This window comes from Agelaius phoeniceus, chromosome 16 (assembly GCF_051311805.1).
Source record: "Agelaius phoeniceus isolate bAgePho1 chromosome 16, bAgePho1.hap1, whole genome shotgun sequence".
Taxonomy (NCBI): Eukaryota; Metazoa; Chordata; class Aves; order Passeriformes; family Icteridae; genus Agelaius; species Agelaius phoeniceus.
The window spans coordinates 15570731-15588921 of NC_135280.1; the positions used below are offsets into that span (position 1 = coordinate 15570731).

At 55.4% G+C, this 18191-nt stretch overlaps 1 protein-coding gene across 1 annotated transcript in view; it reads right to left on the reverse strand.

Annotated features, from left to right (window-relative positions):
- Positions 1–179: 179 nt before the first annotated feature.
- Positions 180–18191, reverse strand: part of ABCA3 (ATP binding cassette subfamily A member 3) — a 31834-nt gene continuing 13822 nt past the window's right edge. The window contains exons 10-31 of the mRNA XM_054643721.2: positions 17420–17601; positions 16145–16291; positions 15690–15819; positions 14800–14954; positions 13902–14057; positions 13401–13611; positions 12967–13117; positions 11912–12010; positions 11559–11751; positions 10420–10723; positions 9657–9930; positions 8559–8763; positions 7877–8096; positions 7477–7635; positions 6824–6996; positions 6412–6546; positions 6093–6287; positions 5010–5197; positions 4674–4844; positions 4095–4282; positions 3915–3988; positions 180–2643 (exon numbers count right to left, since the gene is read on the reverse strand). Coding sequence (XP_054499696.2) covers positions 2512–2643; positions 3915–3988; positions 4095–4282; positions 4674–4844; positions 5010–5197; positions 6093–6287; positions 6412–6546; positions 6824–6996; positions 7477–7635; positions 7877–8096; positions 8559–8763; positions 9657–9930; positions 10420–10723; positions 11559–11751; positions 11912–12010; positions 12967–13117; positions 13401–13611; positions 13902–14057; positions 14800–14954; positions 15690–15819; positions 16145–16291; positions 17420–17601 — 3842 coding nt within the window. The 3' untranslated portion in view covers positions 180–2511. The remainder of the gene's footprint in view (positions 2644–3914; positions 3989–4094; positions 4283–4673; positions 4845–5009; positions 5198–6092; positions 6288–6411; positions 6547–6823; positions 6997–7476; positions 7636–7876; positions 8097–8558; positions 8764–9656; positions 9931–10419; positions 10724–11558; positions 11752–11911; positions 12011–12966; positions 13118–13400; positions 13612–13901; positions 14058–14799; positions 14955–15689; positions 15820–16144; positions 16292–17419; positions 17602–18191) is intronic.

The window sequence follows — 18191 nt, forward strand, 5'->3', positions numbered from 1 at the left end:
ACTTCTGCTTCTACAAAAAAAACTCCTCAGCTGATGGGCTTTTCAAGCCAAACTGAGCCCTTCTAGTTCTGGTTTGTAGGACACCCCTCTACCCCCATGTCCTTCTCCCCAAGAAGAGAGCAGGAGGCCGGCACAGGCTGAATAGAGTCTGAATCGAAAGGAGGCCAGGAAACACCCACTGGAAAAAAAAATCATCTTTATTATTCCTATGATGGGAGCAACAACCACACTGCAGCCAGGGGGGAGTAGAAGCTGGCCAGGAGCTGTGTTGCTTCTCCCACCTGGGAGGCCAGAGCAGTGCCAGCAGCAGCTGTGCCCCTGGCACCTGCCCATGGAGCACTCCTGGTCCTGCTCCCATCCCCAGGCTGGCACACCTGGCACTGGGGCTGTGACTGAAATCAGGAGCAGCACCATGCACAGCCCACAGTGCCTGCCTCGCTGCCAGGCAGGGTGTTACAGCCCCTGGGACAGGGAAATGCTACTTCCATAACACCTCCTTCATTTAGGCCAGGGTGGCCCCAGAGTGGTGGAGGGCTGGGGCCAGGGGATGTCATCCCTGCCGTGGACGCTCCCCCCAGCTCTGCCATCATGGGCAGGGTGGGGGTTAAGCTGCCTCTGTGTCCCCAGCCAGCACCAAGCCTTGCAGGGGGCACCAGAGCCAACAGGACATGGACAGTTACTGCTGTGCCCAGGGCACTGCCAGCCCACCCTCCCAGCAAAAAGCATCCCCCCTTTTTCTTCCCTCCCTGGCAAAGTCCCTGCTGCTGGGATTCCCCCCTGCATGGTCCCTGACAGTGGCTGGCTCTGCTGCCCACCAGGATGCTCCCAGGGTGCAATCCCTCCCTGCCAGCAACTCCAAAGGACTCCAAGGGGTCTAAGCAGGCCATTCACCTGCTGGCTGCTGACTAATAAAAGCACACATCTTTAAGATCCAGGGAACTTCTTAGTAACATGATGCACCATTGTTCTGAACAACAACATTAGGCAAAGGAAAGAAATGGAACAGGAATAAATGAGTCAGTCACAAGGAAAAAATTAAAACCCAACCCAAAAATATAACCCAACCCCTGACAATGCAATCACTGGGAGGGAATCAGCCCCCCTTGCCATAAATATTAATTATGTGCAATTGTGTGTAGTACTATAGTGCAAATAGCTCTGCATTGATCATGGGGCAGCTGCCCCAGGTGACACAGGGACTAGTTAAGGACAGACAAGAATCAACACAGATTTCCAACAAACAAACAAAAAAACCCCAACCCAGTCACTGGGAAACTCCAAAAAGGAGTTGCCTCCTCCAACTGGGCCCAGGCAAGGCTGGGCAATGCTGGTGCCCAGCAGCATCCTGGAGCCAGGCAGGGGCAGGACAGGGCCTCTGCTCCCTGCCTGCTGCTGGCACAGCCTGGTCAGGGGCAGAGGGGATGAGGAGGAGGATGCAGGACAGATATGGTCAGGTTGGAGCTGTGTGGGGTGTAAAGAGGTGAGCTCAGCAGGACACGGGCACAGCGAGGGCATCGCTGGCTTCAAGCTGGTCCTGTGGCTGCACTGCACAGTGTGGGGCAGTGCTGCTGGCAGAACCCCTGCATGGGCACAACACTGAGGCCAGCAGCATCCCTGGGCACCCTGTGACACTTCATACCCATCCTACAGAGCACAGCCAAGACCCTGCAGCACCTCTCCCTCAACCCACAGCATCCCCAGGGAGCTTGTGGCACCTCTCACCCGTCCCTGCAGTGTCCCTGGGCACCCCTCACTGCCTCCAGCTCTGGCTCCCAGCCGTGCCCATCACGTGCTGTTCTGAGGCCGAGCTCTGGCATTGCTCCATTGCTACCTCTCACCCAGTGCCAGCTCCTGGCACCACAGCTCCCCCTGCACAGCTGGGGCCAGAGCCAGCTCCTCGAGCCAGGCTTGGCAAGCAGGCAGGAGGGGACAGTTTTCCCTGGCGCTTTAAGGAGACAGAGCCTCCTCTTTCCATGCCAGGCAGGTGCCAGACAGGAGCTGAGCTGTACCCCCCTGGCTGGATACAAAGTGCTCCCAGGGGCAATCCCAGCACATCCTGCTGCCCCAAGGACGGTTTGGATCTGAGCTATGTGACAGCCTCCTGCTAAACCACGAGCAACCACCAAACAACACAGGGACATGCGGGTGAGGAGCGCGGGGTGCATCCTGCTGGGTGTCAGCCACGGGCAGGGAAGGGGGAGCAGAGGGGATCCTCCTCTGCCATCCCAAGTCCAATGCCCCTCTCCACCCATCCAGGCTCTCCTGGATTTTTGGGTGGATGTTTTTGCTGTATGGATGAAGAAGGCTGGAGAGTGGCAGTGTCACATGCGCACACACACGCACACCCACGCACACCCGTGCTGGCAGCCGCAGGAGCGCTGCCATCCCCTCACCCCTTGCTGGGAAGGTTTACATTGATACAGTATTTAAGACACGCCGATATATAAATTACTGTCTCTATATATACTATGTATAGGCTGAGGGCCAGTCCGTGACGGGGCACCAGGGGGCTCATTTCCCTCTGTCCTCTGTGTAGTGCTGGAAGCGAGTGAAGCTCATGAAGACCTGCTCCAGGGAGATCTGGCTCACCGAGTAGTCCTCCAAGCGATACTTCTCTTTGGCTTTCTCCAGGGCCCCAAAGACCTGCAAGGGAGGGCAGGGACAGGAGGCAGCGTGACTGGGTGTGGGGGCACTCCCAGGACCACAGGGGGAGCCCCAGGCTGTGACAGGGAGCACCCACTGTGACAGGGAACCTCCTGGCTGTGGCAGGGAAAGCAGAGAAAGTTTTTTTCTCCAGGGAGACCCAGGAAAATGACACCTTCCCTGGCAGGAGAGTGGGGGGAAGCCAGGAGTATCTGACACCATTTAAAAACACATGCTATGAATATGATTGTTTTACACATTTATATGTGATAAATGCATACATATATACACATATACAAATACATACATATATATACATGTATATATGTATTTATATATATTCACACACATATCTGGGTTAGAATCCCTGCCCAAGGCTTCTGCTAACACATATATAAAAAATCTTTATATAATATAGAAATAACACTCAGGATACTATATACACTATACATAACTATCTGTATCTAGCATACACATCATTTTTATATTGAGCTACATATGATATACATATATTTATATACTATTTATATTATATATATTTATAAACTCACTCTCTAGTTTTTATATAATCCTATACATAGTTTTAATATAATCTGTATACTATGTACTCTCTCTATATATACTCTATAGACTATACTACATACTTGATAGAGAGTATATAGAGTATATAATCTTATAGAGTATTACCTATACCATATACCCTATTGAGTAGATATATTGTATAAATACAATATACAGTATATGATATACTCTATATCCAGTGCATGTAATATACAGATATATATACTTAGATACTGCATATGAAAACTATCTATATACTATGAATATCTCTATATTCATAGTATATAGATAGTTTATTCATAGTATATATAGATATATTCACATGTATTCACATATAGATAATGTACATGTAGACAGTATATACACAGAGCTATACCAGGTATACTCTATACCTAACTCTGTATATGTATGCAGAGGGTTACATACTGTATCTGTACTGTGGGGTTTTATTGGTGTCCCTGGGCGAGGACCCCTCAAGATCAGTGCCTGGGGAAAGCCACTGCCCACAGCCCCAGTGGGAGCACACTGAAGCACTGCCAGGGGGTTCCTGGGGCTGAGGGGCAGGAGCAGGGAGCTGTCAGCACGGGGAAGTTTTGCCCACCCATCCCAGGTTTCCACAGCGTAATGAAGCGTGGGGAGAATGCACCACCAAAAGCAAAGCACCAAGAACAAAGGAAGGGGCAGAAGAAGGGTTCCCAGTGCCCCCTTACCTGTGCCCAGCTGAGGTTCTTGTTGGTCAAGTGGTAATGCACCATGCCCTGGTGCTCATGCTTCAGGACACTGCCTGGAGAATCGAGCAGGGAGAGGCTCTGTGTTAGGGAAGGTGCTGCAGTTCACACCCAGCACCCTGCCCCTGCTCTGGGGGCAACCACTCCAGCAGCTCACGGTACCTGGGAAAGTCTTCTCCACGAAGGCCTTGAAGGCCTGCAGCTCACCCTCCTCCTCACTCCGGGTTTTGGCCAGCAAGGTGTATCCACTACCAAACTTGCTTTTGAGGTGCTGGGGGCTGCCCAGGCACTTGAACTGCCCATTCACCATGATGGCCAATCGTGTGCACAGTGCCTCGCACTCCTCCATGCTGCAGGAAGGAGAGGACTCATTCAGAGAATCCCAGGATGGTTTGGGCTGGAAGGAACCTTAAAGCTCATCTCATTTCACCCCCTGCCATGGACAGGGACACCTTCCACTAGAACAGGCTGCTCCAAGCCCAGTCCAGCATGCCCCAGAGAGGGGGCAGCCACAGCTTCTCTGGGCATGTAAGCACCAGACACAAGCAGAAGCTTCTGGGAAGCGGCTCGAGGTGTGTTCCCTTCTCTCTGGACTCTTTGAGGAGGGAGATTTGGGTAGAGCCAGCCACTAGCTGCAGGCAGTGTATACCCACCCACCAGGCCCTGGAAGTGTGTCCCATCCCTTGGATCCCACCACTCTCCCTGATCTCTTATGCCAAGCCCTGCCCAGCCAGGTGTCACCTGTGGGAGGTGAAGATGATGGATTTGCCACACTCCCGTGTTCGTGTCACTGCGTCCCAGAGCAAGCGCCGGGCCACAGGGTCCATGCCAGTGGAGGGCTCATCCAGGAAGATCACAGGGGGGCCACCAATGAGAGCAATGCCAGCACTCAGCTTCCGCTTGTTCCCACCGCTGCAGAGGAATCACAGAACCATTAAGGTTGGAAACAACCTGCGAGATCACCAAGTTCAACCTTCAGCTGAAAATGGGAGCGAGGAATGGGGACAGAGCCCCAGTAGGAGCACAGGGAGCACCAGGCCAGAGGAGGGACAGCGGTTTGGCCAGGCCTGCTCTCACCTGTAGGTCCTGACGAGTTTGTCGGCATGCGGCTCCAGGAGCAGCCCCCGCAGCATGTTCTCCACGCAGCTGCCGATGTAGCGCTCGGGGATGCCGCGCAGCCGCGCGTACATGCTCAGCGTCTCGCGGCCCGTCATGTGCTCCAGCAGGGCATCGAACTGCGGGCAGTACCCGATCCGCTGCTGCACCTGCGGCCCAGAGCAGCGCACGGCAATCAGCCCACGGGCAGGGCTCCGAGCCAGGGGTGCCTGGGCACCCACGGGCCTTGCTGCTCCTCCCTGAGGTTCTGCTCAGAGTGATGGGAACTGAGTCGCAGCTCTGAAACCGTGGGGGGAATGAGAGGGAAATGCCCCCTGGAGCAGCTGGGCTGACAGGGACAGACAGATGTGTCTCTGGACAGCAGCTGGGTGGGCTCACAATGCCTCTGCCAAGCTGGTTCCTCACTGTGAGGGACCATTTTGGGGTGCCCAGGCTCTCAGAAGAAGGAAAGTGCTGGAGGGCTGGTACCTCCCCCATGTCATGCTCACTTCCAGGGACAAGAGCATGAGAGAAGGCAGTTTCGGGGAAGGAAGCAATTTGGGGCATGCTCTCAAGGAATGTTCTTCATGTCTGACCTTGTCTGAGATCCCAATTCACTTAAGACTTGGACTTGATGGTCCTTGTGGGTCCCTTCCAAATCAGAATATTCTGTGAAATCTGGGACAGTGGTAGAGGAAGGACTGGACCGAAAGCCTAACCCCTGCTCATCTCTTCCTCTTCCAAAGGAAGTGGGCAATTCCCAGCAAGGACACCCCTAGCAGAGATCTGGAAAGGTTTGATACACTCATTTTAGAGACCATCCTCCAATATTTTCCACATTTCCAGCTATGGAGGTAAAACCCTTTGATGAAGGGTTTGCTACCCTCAGCAGGTTTGGTCTCCATTTGTATCACATCTGTAATCCCAGCAGAGAGGAAACTGCTTCCACATGGCCAGATAATGGAGAGCTGAGCCAGCCAAGGACACAATGTCCCTGGGATATACATTGTTCCTGCCTCACAGGATAGTCTACAACACTACCCTCACCCCCGCAGCCTTGGGTACCTTCTTGATGTTGGCCAGAATGCTGTGGCCATCCACAAAGGCGTCCCCCGATGTGATGCTCTCGTCACCTGTCAGCATCTTGAAGGTGGTGGTTTTGCCCGCTCCGTTGAAGCCAAGGAGACCAAAACATTCCCCTTTGCTGACGGCCAAGGAGATCCTGTCCACTGCCAGCAGGGACTCCCGGCTGTCATAGACCTGGAGGAGGCACACAAGGGCCACGTGTCACTGCCCGATGGCACGGCAAGGCGGGCGGTGGCTCTGCCACCCCCAGAGGACACGGCTCAGATGGCATCAGGATCCTCAGGCCACCTTGCCTCACCTTGGTCAGTTCCTTGATGACCAGAGGGCTGCTGAGAGACGACAGCAGTTCTGGTGGTGACTCCAAAACCTTCTTCCTCTCATCTGCCACATCCCTGTCCTCTGGCAGCACAGACACCCTGTTCAGCAGGGCCACCTGAACACAGGGGGAAGACACACTCTGTGTCACCTGGCTGCTGGGGGATGAATGGGCTCCTCCAGTGTCCCCAACCCTGGCAGGATTCATCCCTTCCATCAGCTGCCTCTGGAGATGTCTCACTCTGCCAATCCATACACTTAACAGGACTGGCTCCTCCAAGCTCCAGGGATGCTCCCTGGGAAGATGATTTAGGTGATGAGGGCCCGTCTCCAGCTCACAGGGACTCCTGGGCTGGGCCTGGAGGGCACAGCTCCCTCCCATGTGCTTCACTCACCCATTTCCGCCGCCTGCAGATGCCACAGACCAGAGTTCTCAGTCTCCAGAGGAGGTTTGTCTCAATGAGGAAGAGGAGGAAGAGGAAGGAGAAACCCTGGATGGCCAAGGAGGTCAGGTACCGCCCAATCCCAGGGGTCTCCCAGGAAAAGTAGTTCATCTGATAACTGATATCTGAGGAAAGATGGAACAAAATCAACTCCAGGATCAATCCACACTTTGGGGAGGGGCAGATAAACTCCAGAGAAAGCTGTGAGCCCAAAACTTTGCCAGGCTTATCTTCATCCCACACTGGCTCCCTGCCCACAGCTCTTTCCAATGCTTCCCACAGGAGGATTTGGGTCTCGAGGGGATCTGGCAGAGGACGCCCAGTGGAGGCAGGCAGAGGACACCAATCTTGGGATTGGGATTTTTTTACTCATCTCTGAAACTTCCCCTAGACACATTTTTCCTCCAAATCATGAATAAGGTGATCCAGTTAAGGAATTTTCTCCTATATATGTCCTAATATGCTGCCCAGTTTTTGCTCTAAAATGGTACCTGCAGCTACTGCCCAGGCAGAGGCCCCATGACACTGCCCAGTTCCACCATACACTCCACACAACCCCCCAGTGATGCTGTGGGGGCTGGCCAGGTGAGGATGTAGAGACTCACTGAAGGCCTTGCAGATGAAGATGGCTTCAACAGAGGAGGTGCAGAACTGAATGAACTCATAATTCTGGTAGAAGTCACTGATGCACTGGCCCAGGCAGTAATTGGGTAAGACGAGAAAAACTTTATCCAGGGTTTTGGAGAGGTCGACCAAGCCCAGCTCTGAAAGAGAACAGGTGGATCAATGAATTAGAGACTGCTGGTTTGGGAGAAAAAACCCTGATACCTGAAAGACCCTGAAGTTTAGAGAGAAACCAAACATATTTTGTCACATTTAATGAGTTAGAATTGACTGTTGTAGTGTTTTATGGCTATTGTAGGACCAGCCCTGGGGTCAGAGAGCCCCCCTGGGGCCTGGACCTTGTTGGTGATGGCTGGGCAGGTAGAGAGGGCAGTGACCCACCTGGGATGCTCATGATGGTGACGGCGAGGAAGGTGGCGGTGCCGGAGAGGATGTTGAAGATGGTCAGACGGGTGTAGGCCGTGGCTGCCACCGAGAAGAAGAAGCTGAGGAGGTACATGAGGGGGATGATGGCCCAGCCATAAAGGAGGAAGATCAGCATCACGTCAACGAGGTGGCTGTCTTGGGTGAAGGCTTGCACATTGAAGGCTTGGAATATCACCTGGGACACAGCAATGTGGGGAGAAGGCACATTTGGCTTGACCTCAGGCGATGTCTCCTTGTCCCAGTGGCCCAGGGTAACATCAGCACTGCACTGACCCAGACAGCCCCTCATGGATGGGTCCTACCAGCAGCCCATGGCTGTCCCCAGGGGAGGCCCTTTCTGCAGACTGGGATGCAGAAGAGATCTGGGGAATTCCTCTCCAAGATCTCATGGATTTAACATTTTCTAGTCCCAACAGCAAAGAGGGAGGACAGAGGATACTGTCAGAGGACACTGCCCCAGCTGGTTGGCCGTGGTCCAGCTCCCAGCAGGACCAAGGGACAGCTTTCTAGCGGGTCCTTTCTACAGAGACATTGCCAGTGGTCTTGTCCTTCTCCCTGCACCCACGCACATCCCAGAGGAGCAGCGCCCAGCACTCCCACCAACGGGGAGGGCATTGGGGTGCCAGGGGTGACTCACCAACATCAGAGCACAAGGGATGAGGAAGTTGATGATGTCCCAGAGCAGGGCAGAAAGCCAGAAGTTGACCACGTACACGCCACTGACGAACTGGACGTGCTTGGCCTTGATGGCGCGTTCGCTGACCAGCAGCAGCGCGAAGGTGCTGGAGAGAGAGGCCATCCCATACAGCAGGTTGATAGCAATGGCAAAACCAGTCTGGCCTCTGTGGGGACAGGGGGACACGTTAGGGCAGGAACACCTCAGCAAACCAGTGCTGAGGCTGCACAGGGACAGCAGAGAATCTCAGAATAGTCTCAGTTAGACGGGACCCACAGGGATCATCCAGCCCAGCTCCTGGCCCTGCACAGACACCCCAACAATCCCGCCCTGTGCACCCCTGAAAGTGTTGTCCAAATGCTCCTGGAGCTCTGGCAGCCTTGAGACCAGGACCATTCCCTGGGGAGCCTGGTCAGTGCCCCAACACCCTCTGGGGGAAGAACCTTTTCGTGATTTCCAGACTAACCCTCCCCTGACACAGCTTCAGCCGTTCCTTCAGGTCCCGTCTTTGGTCACAGAGAGCAGAGATTAGCACCTGTCCTCTGCTGCCACTCTTGAGAAAGCTGTGGCCAGCACACCCACACTGGGCTTCTTGAAGAGGCTACACTTAGCCAACATGCTGAAGAAACACTCAAGGGTGACAATCATCCCCCAGGCATAGCCCACCCTGCACACCACAAAAGTTCACGCTGCCTTGGTGAGGTCTCAGACATGGCCCCTCTGGTCTAGGTGAGGTTCAGAGGCCCTGGATGTGGGGTTTTGTGAAGAGCATGGCCACATGGCCTCCACTACTATGAGCACCCAGGAAAAATAACCGCAGCCAGTATCTCAAGGGGACAGCCAACCTCTGAGATGTGCATGGGGTGACGTGGCTGCCAGGCTCAGCAGGGAAGTCATCTCCACAGATTTGCCCTCCTGACTTCCTGAGTGCAATCACAGCTACATTTGGGGCTGAGAAGCTCCAGCCTGGCTTCTTCACTGACTCCAGCACAACCAAGCCAACCTGCACCCATGGGAGCCCTAGCAGGAAAGTGAGCCCTGTGCCATCACCACACGTACTCCATGAGCTGGTCCTTGGCCTTCTCGGTGATGTTGCGGGGCTGGGGGTAGTTGGTGACGGTGATGGAGGCGTTGGGGCCTGCCAGCACCCTGAGGATGGCACTGTCAGCCAGCATGAGGGAGGTGGCTGGGGAGTGGTAGGCCTGGTTGTTGAAGAGCGCCGTGACCAGCGTGCGGTTCCCCATGGCCTCGAAGGAGGCGGCTGCAATGTAGTGCTCGTTGAAGGCTCCTCCTTCCTCAGAGGCTCGGGAGATGAGGTACTCCTCCAGCCCACCTGCCAAACACCACCGCTGTTATGGGCGGGCTCCATCACACCACAGCTAACTGAGGCCAACTGGAAAAGACCCCAAGCAGACTCAGCCCTGGTGGCCCACCCTAGTCCTCATCACAGATACACAGATCCACAGAATCTCCTGAGTTGGAAAGGACCCACAAGGATCATCGACTCCAACCTCTGGCCCTGCATAGGACACCCAAACAATGCCACCATGTGCCTGAGAGCATTATCAAAGCTCCTTGAGCTCTGGGAGCACTGGGGCCGTGACCATTCCCTGGGGAGCCTGTTCTAGTGGCCACAAACATGGGGTTGTGGAGAAGACAGCTCTGCTCAGATGAGGAGAGGTCCTGCCAATGACGCGACACTCCCACACAGGAAAGAAAAGCATCAGATATGGCACAGCTGGGATGTAAACCACCCACACCAGTGGCCCCTGGACATCCCACCAGGCACCACCTCCTCCAGGGGTGCTCCCTGAGCCCTCACCCAGCACCTCCAGTGGCGACTGACGCTGGGCATCCAGCAGCTCCGTGTACTGCTCCGCCAGCCTCTGTGGCAGCCTCGCGGCGCCCGACACCGAGAAAGGTACGATGGTCTGGCCATAGGGCTCCAGCGTCAGCCGCAGCTGGGACGAGTCCCGTGGGCCTGGGAAGGTCTTGGCCACGATGAGGGCAAAGGCAGTGAAGATCAGAGGCACGAGGAACTGCGCCGCCACCATCTTCCAGTTGCGCCAGCTGTACATGGCCCGCTTCATGAACATGGCGTAGAACTGCTGGCAGCACAGGTAGAACTGCGAGGGGAGAGGCCGGGTCACAGTGAGCCCTGCCAGCTGGGGACACGTCACCGCATGCAGCTGATGTGGAAGATGACCCCAAACCACCGCCATCCTTATGCACCTGCCAGCCTGCAGCAGTCTGCTCTCCAGCTAAGCCTATAAAGGGATTAGCAGGGCAGCTGCCCAGCTCCAGCTCATCCAGCTCCGTGGCTTCTGAACGCGACACAGTCACTTTGAGATCTCAGGTGCTAGAAGCAGCTTTAGCCATGACCTTTACCTTCCTCCACCTCCCAGCAGCTGAGGCTCCCAAACAGGATTACTGCAGGGCAGGTGTCAGCCAGAGCAACCGGGTGAGCATCTGCAAGTGCCCCACCCAGCCCCTGCAAACACCTTCTGTGCTTTTCAAACCCAGCAACATCCTCCTCCCCCTCTGCCTTTGAGACGTGCCCTTGAGAAGACAAGGGACATTGATCACAGGCGCTGAGGCAGCGGGGCATGAAGGGCTGCCAGGGAACTGGAACACGAGCCTAGTGAGGGAAGGAAGATGGATTTTCTTATCCTCCTTCTGGAAAACCCCAACAATAGAACAACGGCAGGTGGAAAACCACATTAGATCACCTTGAAGAGCAACTTGGATCCCAAGATTAATATGAAGAGTAACCCTACTAACCCAAAAAATCATTTGTCCTAACAATGCAGATTCCAACGTGAATTTTCAATTTGATTGTGGTTCCAGACCACATGCAACAAGAGCAACTGTGGGGGAGGCTCCACCTGGTAACCCTACTTCAAGCCCCTCCCTTCACACATCGTCTCCCCGTCCCTGCTGCACCGACCCCCCAGCACTCACCCCGGTGTTGAGCTTGATGCTGGAGCAGTCCTCAGTAATGAGCGCCCCGCTGTCATCCGTCATGTCTGTCATGCCACTCAGGCTGCTGGAGTCATCCATGGCCCAGTCGTTGGAGCGTCTCTCGTGCTGGTACTGTAGAGCAGGCAGCTGGATGGCCTGGATATCCATGCTGGAGTCCACGAGCTTCCCAACCCTGTGCCAGGAGGGAAAGCAGGTGATGAAACAGAACCAGGCAGGATACAGCTGTTCTGAGCTGGGGAAGCCAAAGCCAAGAGACCAAAGCCAACAAGTGCCCCAGAGGGCTATGCTGGCCATCACCAAAGCACATGGGCACTGGTCACCCCTCCACCTACCTGAGGAACACCTCCTCCATGGTGGTGACCGAGGCGCCGTAGCTGGCAATGCCCAGCTCCTCCCGCCTCTGCTCCAGCTCTGTGAACAGGGCCTCAAACCTGAGCAGAGAAGGGAGACATCAAACACTGACACTCGTGGGAGGGGACACTCAGGGGTAAAGACCCTCTAGGCATCAGTCCTGCGGCTGGCTGGAGTCTTGCATCCAACCCCAGGGTGACCTGTGGCACTGAGCACACCCCTGTCCCCCAGGGCAGACTTTGGGTTCCACTGGCTGTTCTTGCCTCAGCTATTACAGAATCATGGAAATACAAAAGGGTTTGAGTTTGGAATGGACCTTACTGACTATCTCATTCCAGCCCCAGCCATGGGATGGGACACCTTCCACTATCCCAGGGTGCTCCAAACCCCATCCACTTGGGCCTTGGGCACTGGCAGGGATGCAGGGGCAGCCACAGCTGCTCTGGGCACCCTGTGCCAGGGCCTGCCCACCCTCACAAGAAACAATTCCTAATTCCCAAGATCCCATCCATCCCTGCCCTCTGGCAGTGGAAGCCATTCCCTGTGTCCTGTCCCTCCATCCCTTGTATCCCTTGTCCCCAGTCCCTCTCCAGCTCTCCTGGAGCCCCTTTAGGCCCTGCAAGGGGCTCTGAGATGTCCCTGGAGCCTTCTCCTCTCCAGGTGAGCACCCCCAGCTCTCCCAGCCTGGCTCCAGTCCTTGGAGCATCTCTGTGGCCTCCCTGGACTTGTTCCAGGAGGTCCACATCCTCCTGCTGGTGCCTCCAGACTGGCAGGGAGCACTGCAGGAGGGGTCTCACAAGAACAGAGCAGAAGGAGACAATCAGCTCCCCTGATCTCCTGGGTCTATAGATCTGATTTCAGAGCCAGAACATCCTGCCTTGTGTGTGCCACCCTCAGCACTACAGGAGGAACTGAATCCCATTTTCCATGACCAGTGCTGATGCAGGGAGCAGCTCCCCTTTCCAGCAAGCCTGTGAGACAGTGTGTGAAGAGAAGGGACCCCCCAGGGAGGGGCAGCAGAGGACAATGCCATTACCTGTGGGTGCTCTCCTTGGGCAGGATGAAGGACAGCTCTGCCCCGGCGTTGCTCTCCATGGTGGCATTGGGCACGTACTGGCAGATGAGGCGGGAGATCTCTCCCAGGTTGCAGTAGGGCTCCTTCACCATCACCATGTGATATCCAGCCCCTGGGGGCAGCCATGAGAGAAGGGAGAGGAGGGTCAATCCCAGGCCAGCCCAGCCTGGGCAGGGGGCTGGGACAGAGAGGGATGCACAGGCACTGCTCTGTACCGGACACGGACACCATGCAAGAGCAAATGTGGAGATGGGCCCCAGGAGAGGCTGAATAGCAGGATGGGGAGCACCAGCCATCAGGCAAGGAGCAATGGATCCCCTCCCTGCTCTCTCTACCCCTCCTGCTCCTCCCTGGCCAGGAGAGGACACGGAGCACAGCCTGCTCTGCCCCCATACCGTATTTGCGCTTGAGGAAGAGCGAGGAGCCGCAGCACTGCAGCTCGCCCTTGGCCATGATGGCTATGCGGTCCCCCAGCAGGTCTGCCTCATCCATGAAGTGAGTGGTCAGCAGAATGGTTCTGTTGCTCCTCTGCTGCTGCAGAAGATCCCACGTGGCTCTGCGGGAGGCTGGGTCCATCCCTGATGTTGGCTCATCCAGCATCACCACCTGCACTCAGGAGATGGGAGCAGGTCAGAAAGGGCTGGGGGAGGCCCAGCAGCACAGGAGGGGACAACCTCAGGGCCCAGGAGAAACCTCGGCCTCACAGCAATGATCTTGGGGAGCAGCTACCAGACAGCAGAGCCTCAGGGCATGACCCTCAGAGTGGGGGTGCTCCTGCCCGCTCCCCGCTGTCCCTGCTTCTCCCACTGGCTCACTGCACTTGAGGAACAGCCTCAGAGCCACCCCAAGGAGCTGCACTGGCCCCAGGTGCGAGGGGGCCCAGCAAAGGCACCTGCCTTGGAGTCCCCGATGAGGGCGATGCCAATGGACAGCTTGCGCTTCATGCCCCCGGAGAGAGCCTTGCTCAGGGAGTGGCGCTTGTCCTCCAGGCAGAGGATCCTCAGGATGTGGTTGATCTCCTCAGGACACTTGGAGGCTGGGTATCCCTTCAGCTGCCAGACAGGGGAAGGGAGGAGTGAGCCCACCTGCAGGGCTGCCAAACCCCACCACACTCCCTGCTCCACACTCAGACAGGAAAGTGGGGAAGCAGAGCTGGACTCCTGCACACCCCTGCAGGAGCTGGCACAGCTGGCAGGGGTGGTTCCATGAGTTCTGCTGTCTGAGACCCTCCACTCCTGCACCAGCCTGCAGATGAGGTGGGAAGAGGATGCAAGGGCTGTTCTGCTTATCATGGAATCATGGAATAGTTTGGGTTGGAAGAGTCCTTTAAGATCATTTAGGCCAACTGCCCTGCCTTGGGCAGGGACACCTTCCACTATCCCAGGCTGCTCCAACCCCATCCAACCTGGCCTTGGACACATTCAGGGATCCAGGGGCAGCCACAGCTTCTGTGGGTAACCTGTGCCAGGGCCTCATCACCCTCACAGGGAAGAATTTCTTCTGTATATCCCATTTAACCCTGCCTTCTCTCAGTGTGAAACCATTCCCCATTGTCATTCCAGGCCTTTGTCCAAAATCCCTCTCCTGGAACCCCTGTAGTCACTGCAAGATGCTCCAAGGTCACCCTGGAGCCTTCTCTTTGCCAGGTGAACACCCCCAGCCTGGCTCCAGAGCAGAGGTGTTCCACCCTCTGACCATTTTTGGACCCACGTGATATATCTCACCACACTTCCCCACCTCCAGGAGCCCAGGCGCCTCCCCAAGGGCTGTCCCCCTGCTCAGTGCCAGGCTCACCCCTGCATAGAAGTGGAGGTGCTCTTCCACTGTCATGTTGTCGAAGAGGACGTCGTGCTGGGGGCACAGCCCCAGGCTGCGGCGGATCAGCACCATGTCCTGGGAGATCTCGTAGCCGTTGATGTAGGCCTGCCCGCCTGTCGGGGAGTGCAGACCTGTGGGGAGCTCAGGGTGACCCCAGTGGCAAAGAGACAGTGGAAATGTGGAGGGTCCTGATGAGCATTCACCCCCCCCGCCACCAGCTTTCTGCCAAAAACCAGAGCAGGTCTGTCTCGTGCTCAGGCTGCGGGACAGCAGCTTCCTCCTGCTGCAGGATGGGCTGCAGGGCACCCACAGGTGGGAACTGGCCACCAGTGCAGAAAGGAGAGGAACAGGCAGGTCAAACATGGTTCTGAGCCGTGCAGAGAGCCAGGCAGGGCCAGGGCAGAGTTCCAGGAAGGTCCCGTGAGCCCCCTGAGTTGCCAGGAGCAGCTCAGAGCAATAGAGAACAGAAGAGGAATATCAAAGGTCATTGTGTCCCTTGTGCCAAAATAGGTATCCTGGAGCCCAGCAGATCAAGAATGACAAACACCAGTTCCACCTTATCTGTGTTACCATGGCAAAGCCTACAGAGAGCCATCCTGGACAGCACATCCAGTCTCTTCTCACAGCTCTCCAGCACAAAACCTTGCTGCCATTTCACCCACTGGCTGATCCCACTCTTGTGGAGGGCTGAGCAGGGACCCTCCATGCTCCTTTATCCTCCTCTCACTACCCTGGCACTCCTAGCCAATGGCTCAGGAAACTAAAAGTGCTCCAAGGAGATCAAAAACCCCTCCCCATCCTCAGAGACAAGGTCTGGCTCTTGTTCGAGGGTAAAGCCATCAGGTCCTGCAGCAGGAGACTCCTACCTGTGAGCATGGACAGAGTGGTGGTCTTCCCAGCACCATTGTGTCCCAACAGGACAGTGATCTGCCCCTCGTACATGTTCACTGTCAAGTCCTTCACTGCCTCTTTTGTCTTGTTTCCCACTTTGAAGACCTGTGGAGATCAAGTCCATGAGTTGGTGCTGCATTTCAGGCAAGTGCCTCAGCTCCACCCAGCAGGCAAAGCCTGGGATGCTCACGGGGTGTTACCAGGAGACAACAGGTCTAATTCAGGTAAATACAGATGTCAACAAGTTAAATACAGATGTCACTGCACCTCTAAGTACGCAGCACTTCATCCCACCACAAAATGCAGCTGGGTCTGGGGAAGAGCCATACCCAGCCCCAGGGCAGCACAAGGATACAGAAGCTGTCTGCAGGCAACAGAATTTACAAAACCAATATTATGGTGTGTTTGTGCCCTGCTGGGCAGTCAGTACCTTGGACAGGTGCTTTATTTTGATGCCTGACACGAGGTCAGCTGGCTCCTCCTCAATGTACTGACTCTTCAGGGCTTTCTCAGGGTCCTCCTCCTCCTCTTTCTCTTTCCCCACAACAGTCCTGGGCCGCCCACACCAGTACGAGGGCTGATGGAGGAAGGGAGAGACAGAAATCAGGCACAGGCAGAGCCCATCTCTTCATCCCAGCCTTGGCCACCCTCCTCCTCCCACAGACATCTCCCAAGGATCTCCCAGACTGCTCTCTTTGGCCTGGGAATTACCAACCAGAACATCTTCAGCAGGCAGGGCTGACACGATGGAACAGCTCCTCCTGCCCTCCCCCATCTCTCCCTTACAGCAGGACTGCCTGTGCTTACACAGCAGCTCTTCCCCAAATTCCACTGAGAAGTAAAATCACTCAGGCGGAATCATCCTGCCCAGGAGAGCCCATGGATGACCACCCCCTCCAAAACACCTGAAAACCACTAAATACAGCCTGGGGTCCAGCTGCTGCAGTCACAGCCCCTTTTTTTTGACATGGCTCTCTAGGAATGAAACTAAGTGTTTGGGACCTTAAATCCTGGTGGGAATAACAATTCAATAACTCCTGGATGCAAAATCAGCTTTTGTCAATGGCTGCATCTCTGTTTCCCCAGTCTGACTGCAAGAGGGAGTGAGATGCTGGAGTGAAACCACTCTAGGATTACGAATTTGGAAGGGAGAAGGAAAAGCCTCTCTATCAAATAACAAAGGATCCATCTCCAGTATCCAAACAGAACATATTCTCCCTGCAGCCATGTAGCTGCAGTGCCCACTGCAGCTGCAGCTGCTGAGGGTAATGCCAAGTGTTTGGCTTGGCAGAGCGAGGGTGGCTCAGCTGAGGGGTCACACCCACCCTGGCACGTGGCAGCTGGCAGTGAGACACAGGTCACCCATGCCCGCCTGCATGGCAGTGCTCAGGGGTGTCAAATAGCTGGATCTGGTCCTCCCACATGGGGTTTCTCTCCAATGCATTTGCTTGAGCCTGGAGAGATTTAAGAACACCCTGCATGCCAGAAGTGCTGGGAGAGAGCTCTAAAGCCAAGATGACCTTCATCCACAGTAAAAATCTACAGCTGCATCAGCCTTTAGTGAGGACATGCTGCAGGCCCTGTGAGTTTGGAGGCCAGATGGTGCCACCCTTGGCCATCTGTCTGGCCTACTACACAGCACAGAAGTGGTGACTGTCCCAAGTGATGCCCCTCCAGCCCAGGGAGGGGTGTAAGCAGTGCTTACCGTGAGGAAGAAGTACCAGGGCTGTGGCACACCGTACTCCCCAGGGAACACAGCCTCCACGTACCAGGCCACCACACCATACAGCACCGAGTCCAGGAGCAGCATCCCCAGCACCTGGGCCAAGGTGAAGTTGTCATCCACGCTGATGGGCTTCATGAGGTCCCTCCACTGGATGCCAGTCCCTGCAAGGCACATGGGACACTGCTCCCTCTGCATCCCCAGGAGGACCATCTTCTCCAGGACTGGCAGAGAGCAGCCCCTCTGCCAGCTCACTGCTCCCTAACCAGGAGCCCCTGCACAGCTCTGTGATCCTCTACAGATGGAGGGAAAAGAGGCACTGACCCCTCAAGGCTCCCCACCCCACCATGCTCCTTCCATGGCATTCTCTGCCACTGCCTGGGAAGAAATGATTCCTTCTCCAGCATCACCCCTCCAATCACTGCAGCCACCGAGCTACTGCCACACCAAGTAAATGCATGGCTCTGCATGGAACCAACAACAGAGTCTTTTAAATTAAAGAAATTAAGGATATATATTGTGAAGGAGAAAATGCAATGGTTCTCATCCATTAGAACAGAATTCCTCCAGTAAATAAAGTGAGGATGGTCCTTTGCACAGCACAGGGGCACAGGAACAAGTTCAGAGAGCCCTGGTATGAGAGCAATCAGCTCTAGTAAGAAGGAAATTGTTTCTTTTCTCCAATGTCTCTCCACCAAGCCAGTGCCACCCCACCACAAATGAGGCTGACAGGAAGGGGATGCTGCTCTTCCCA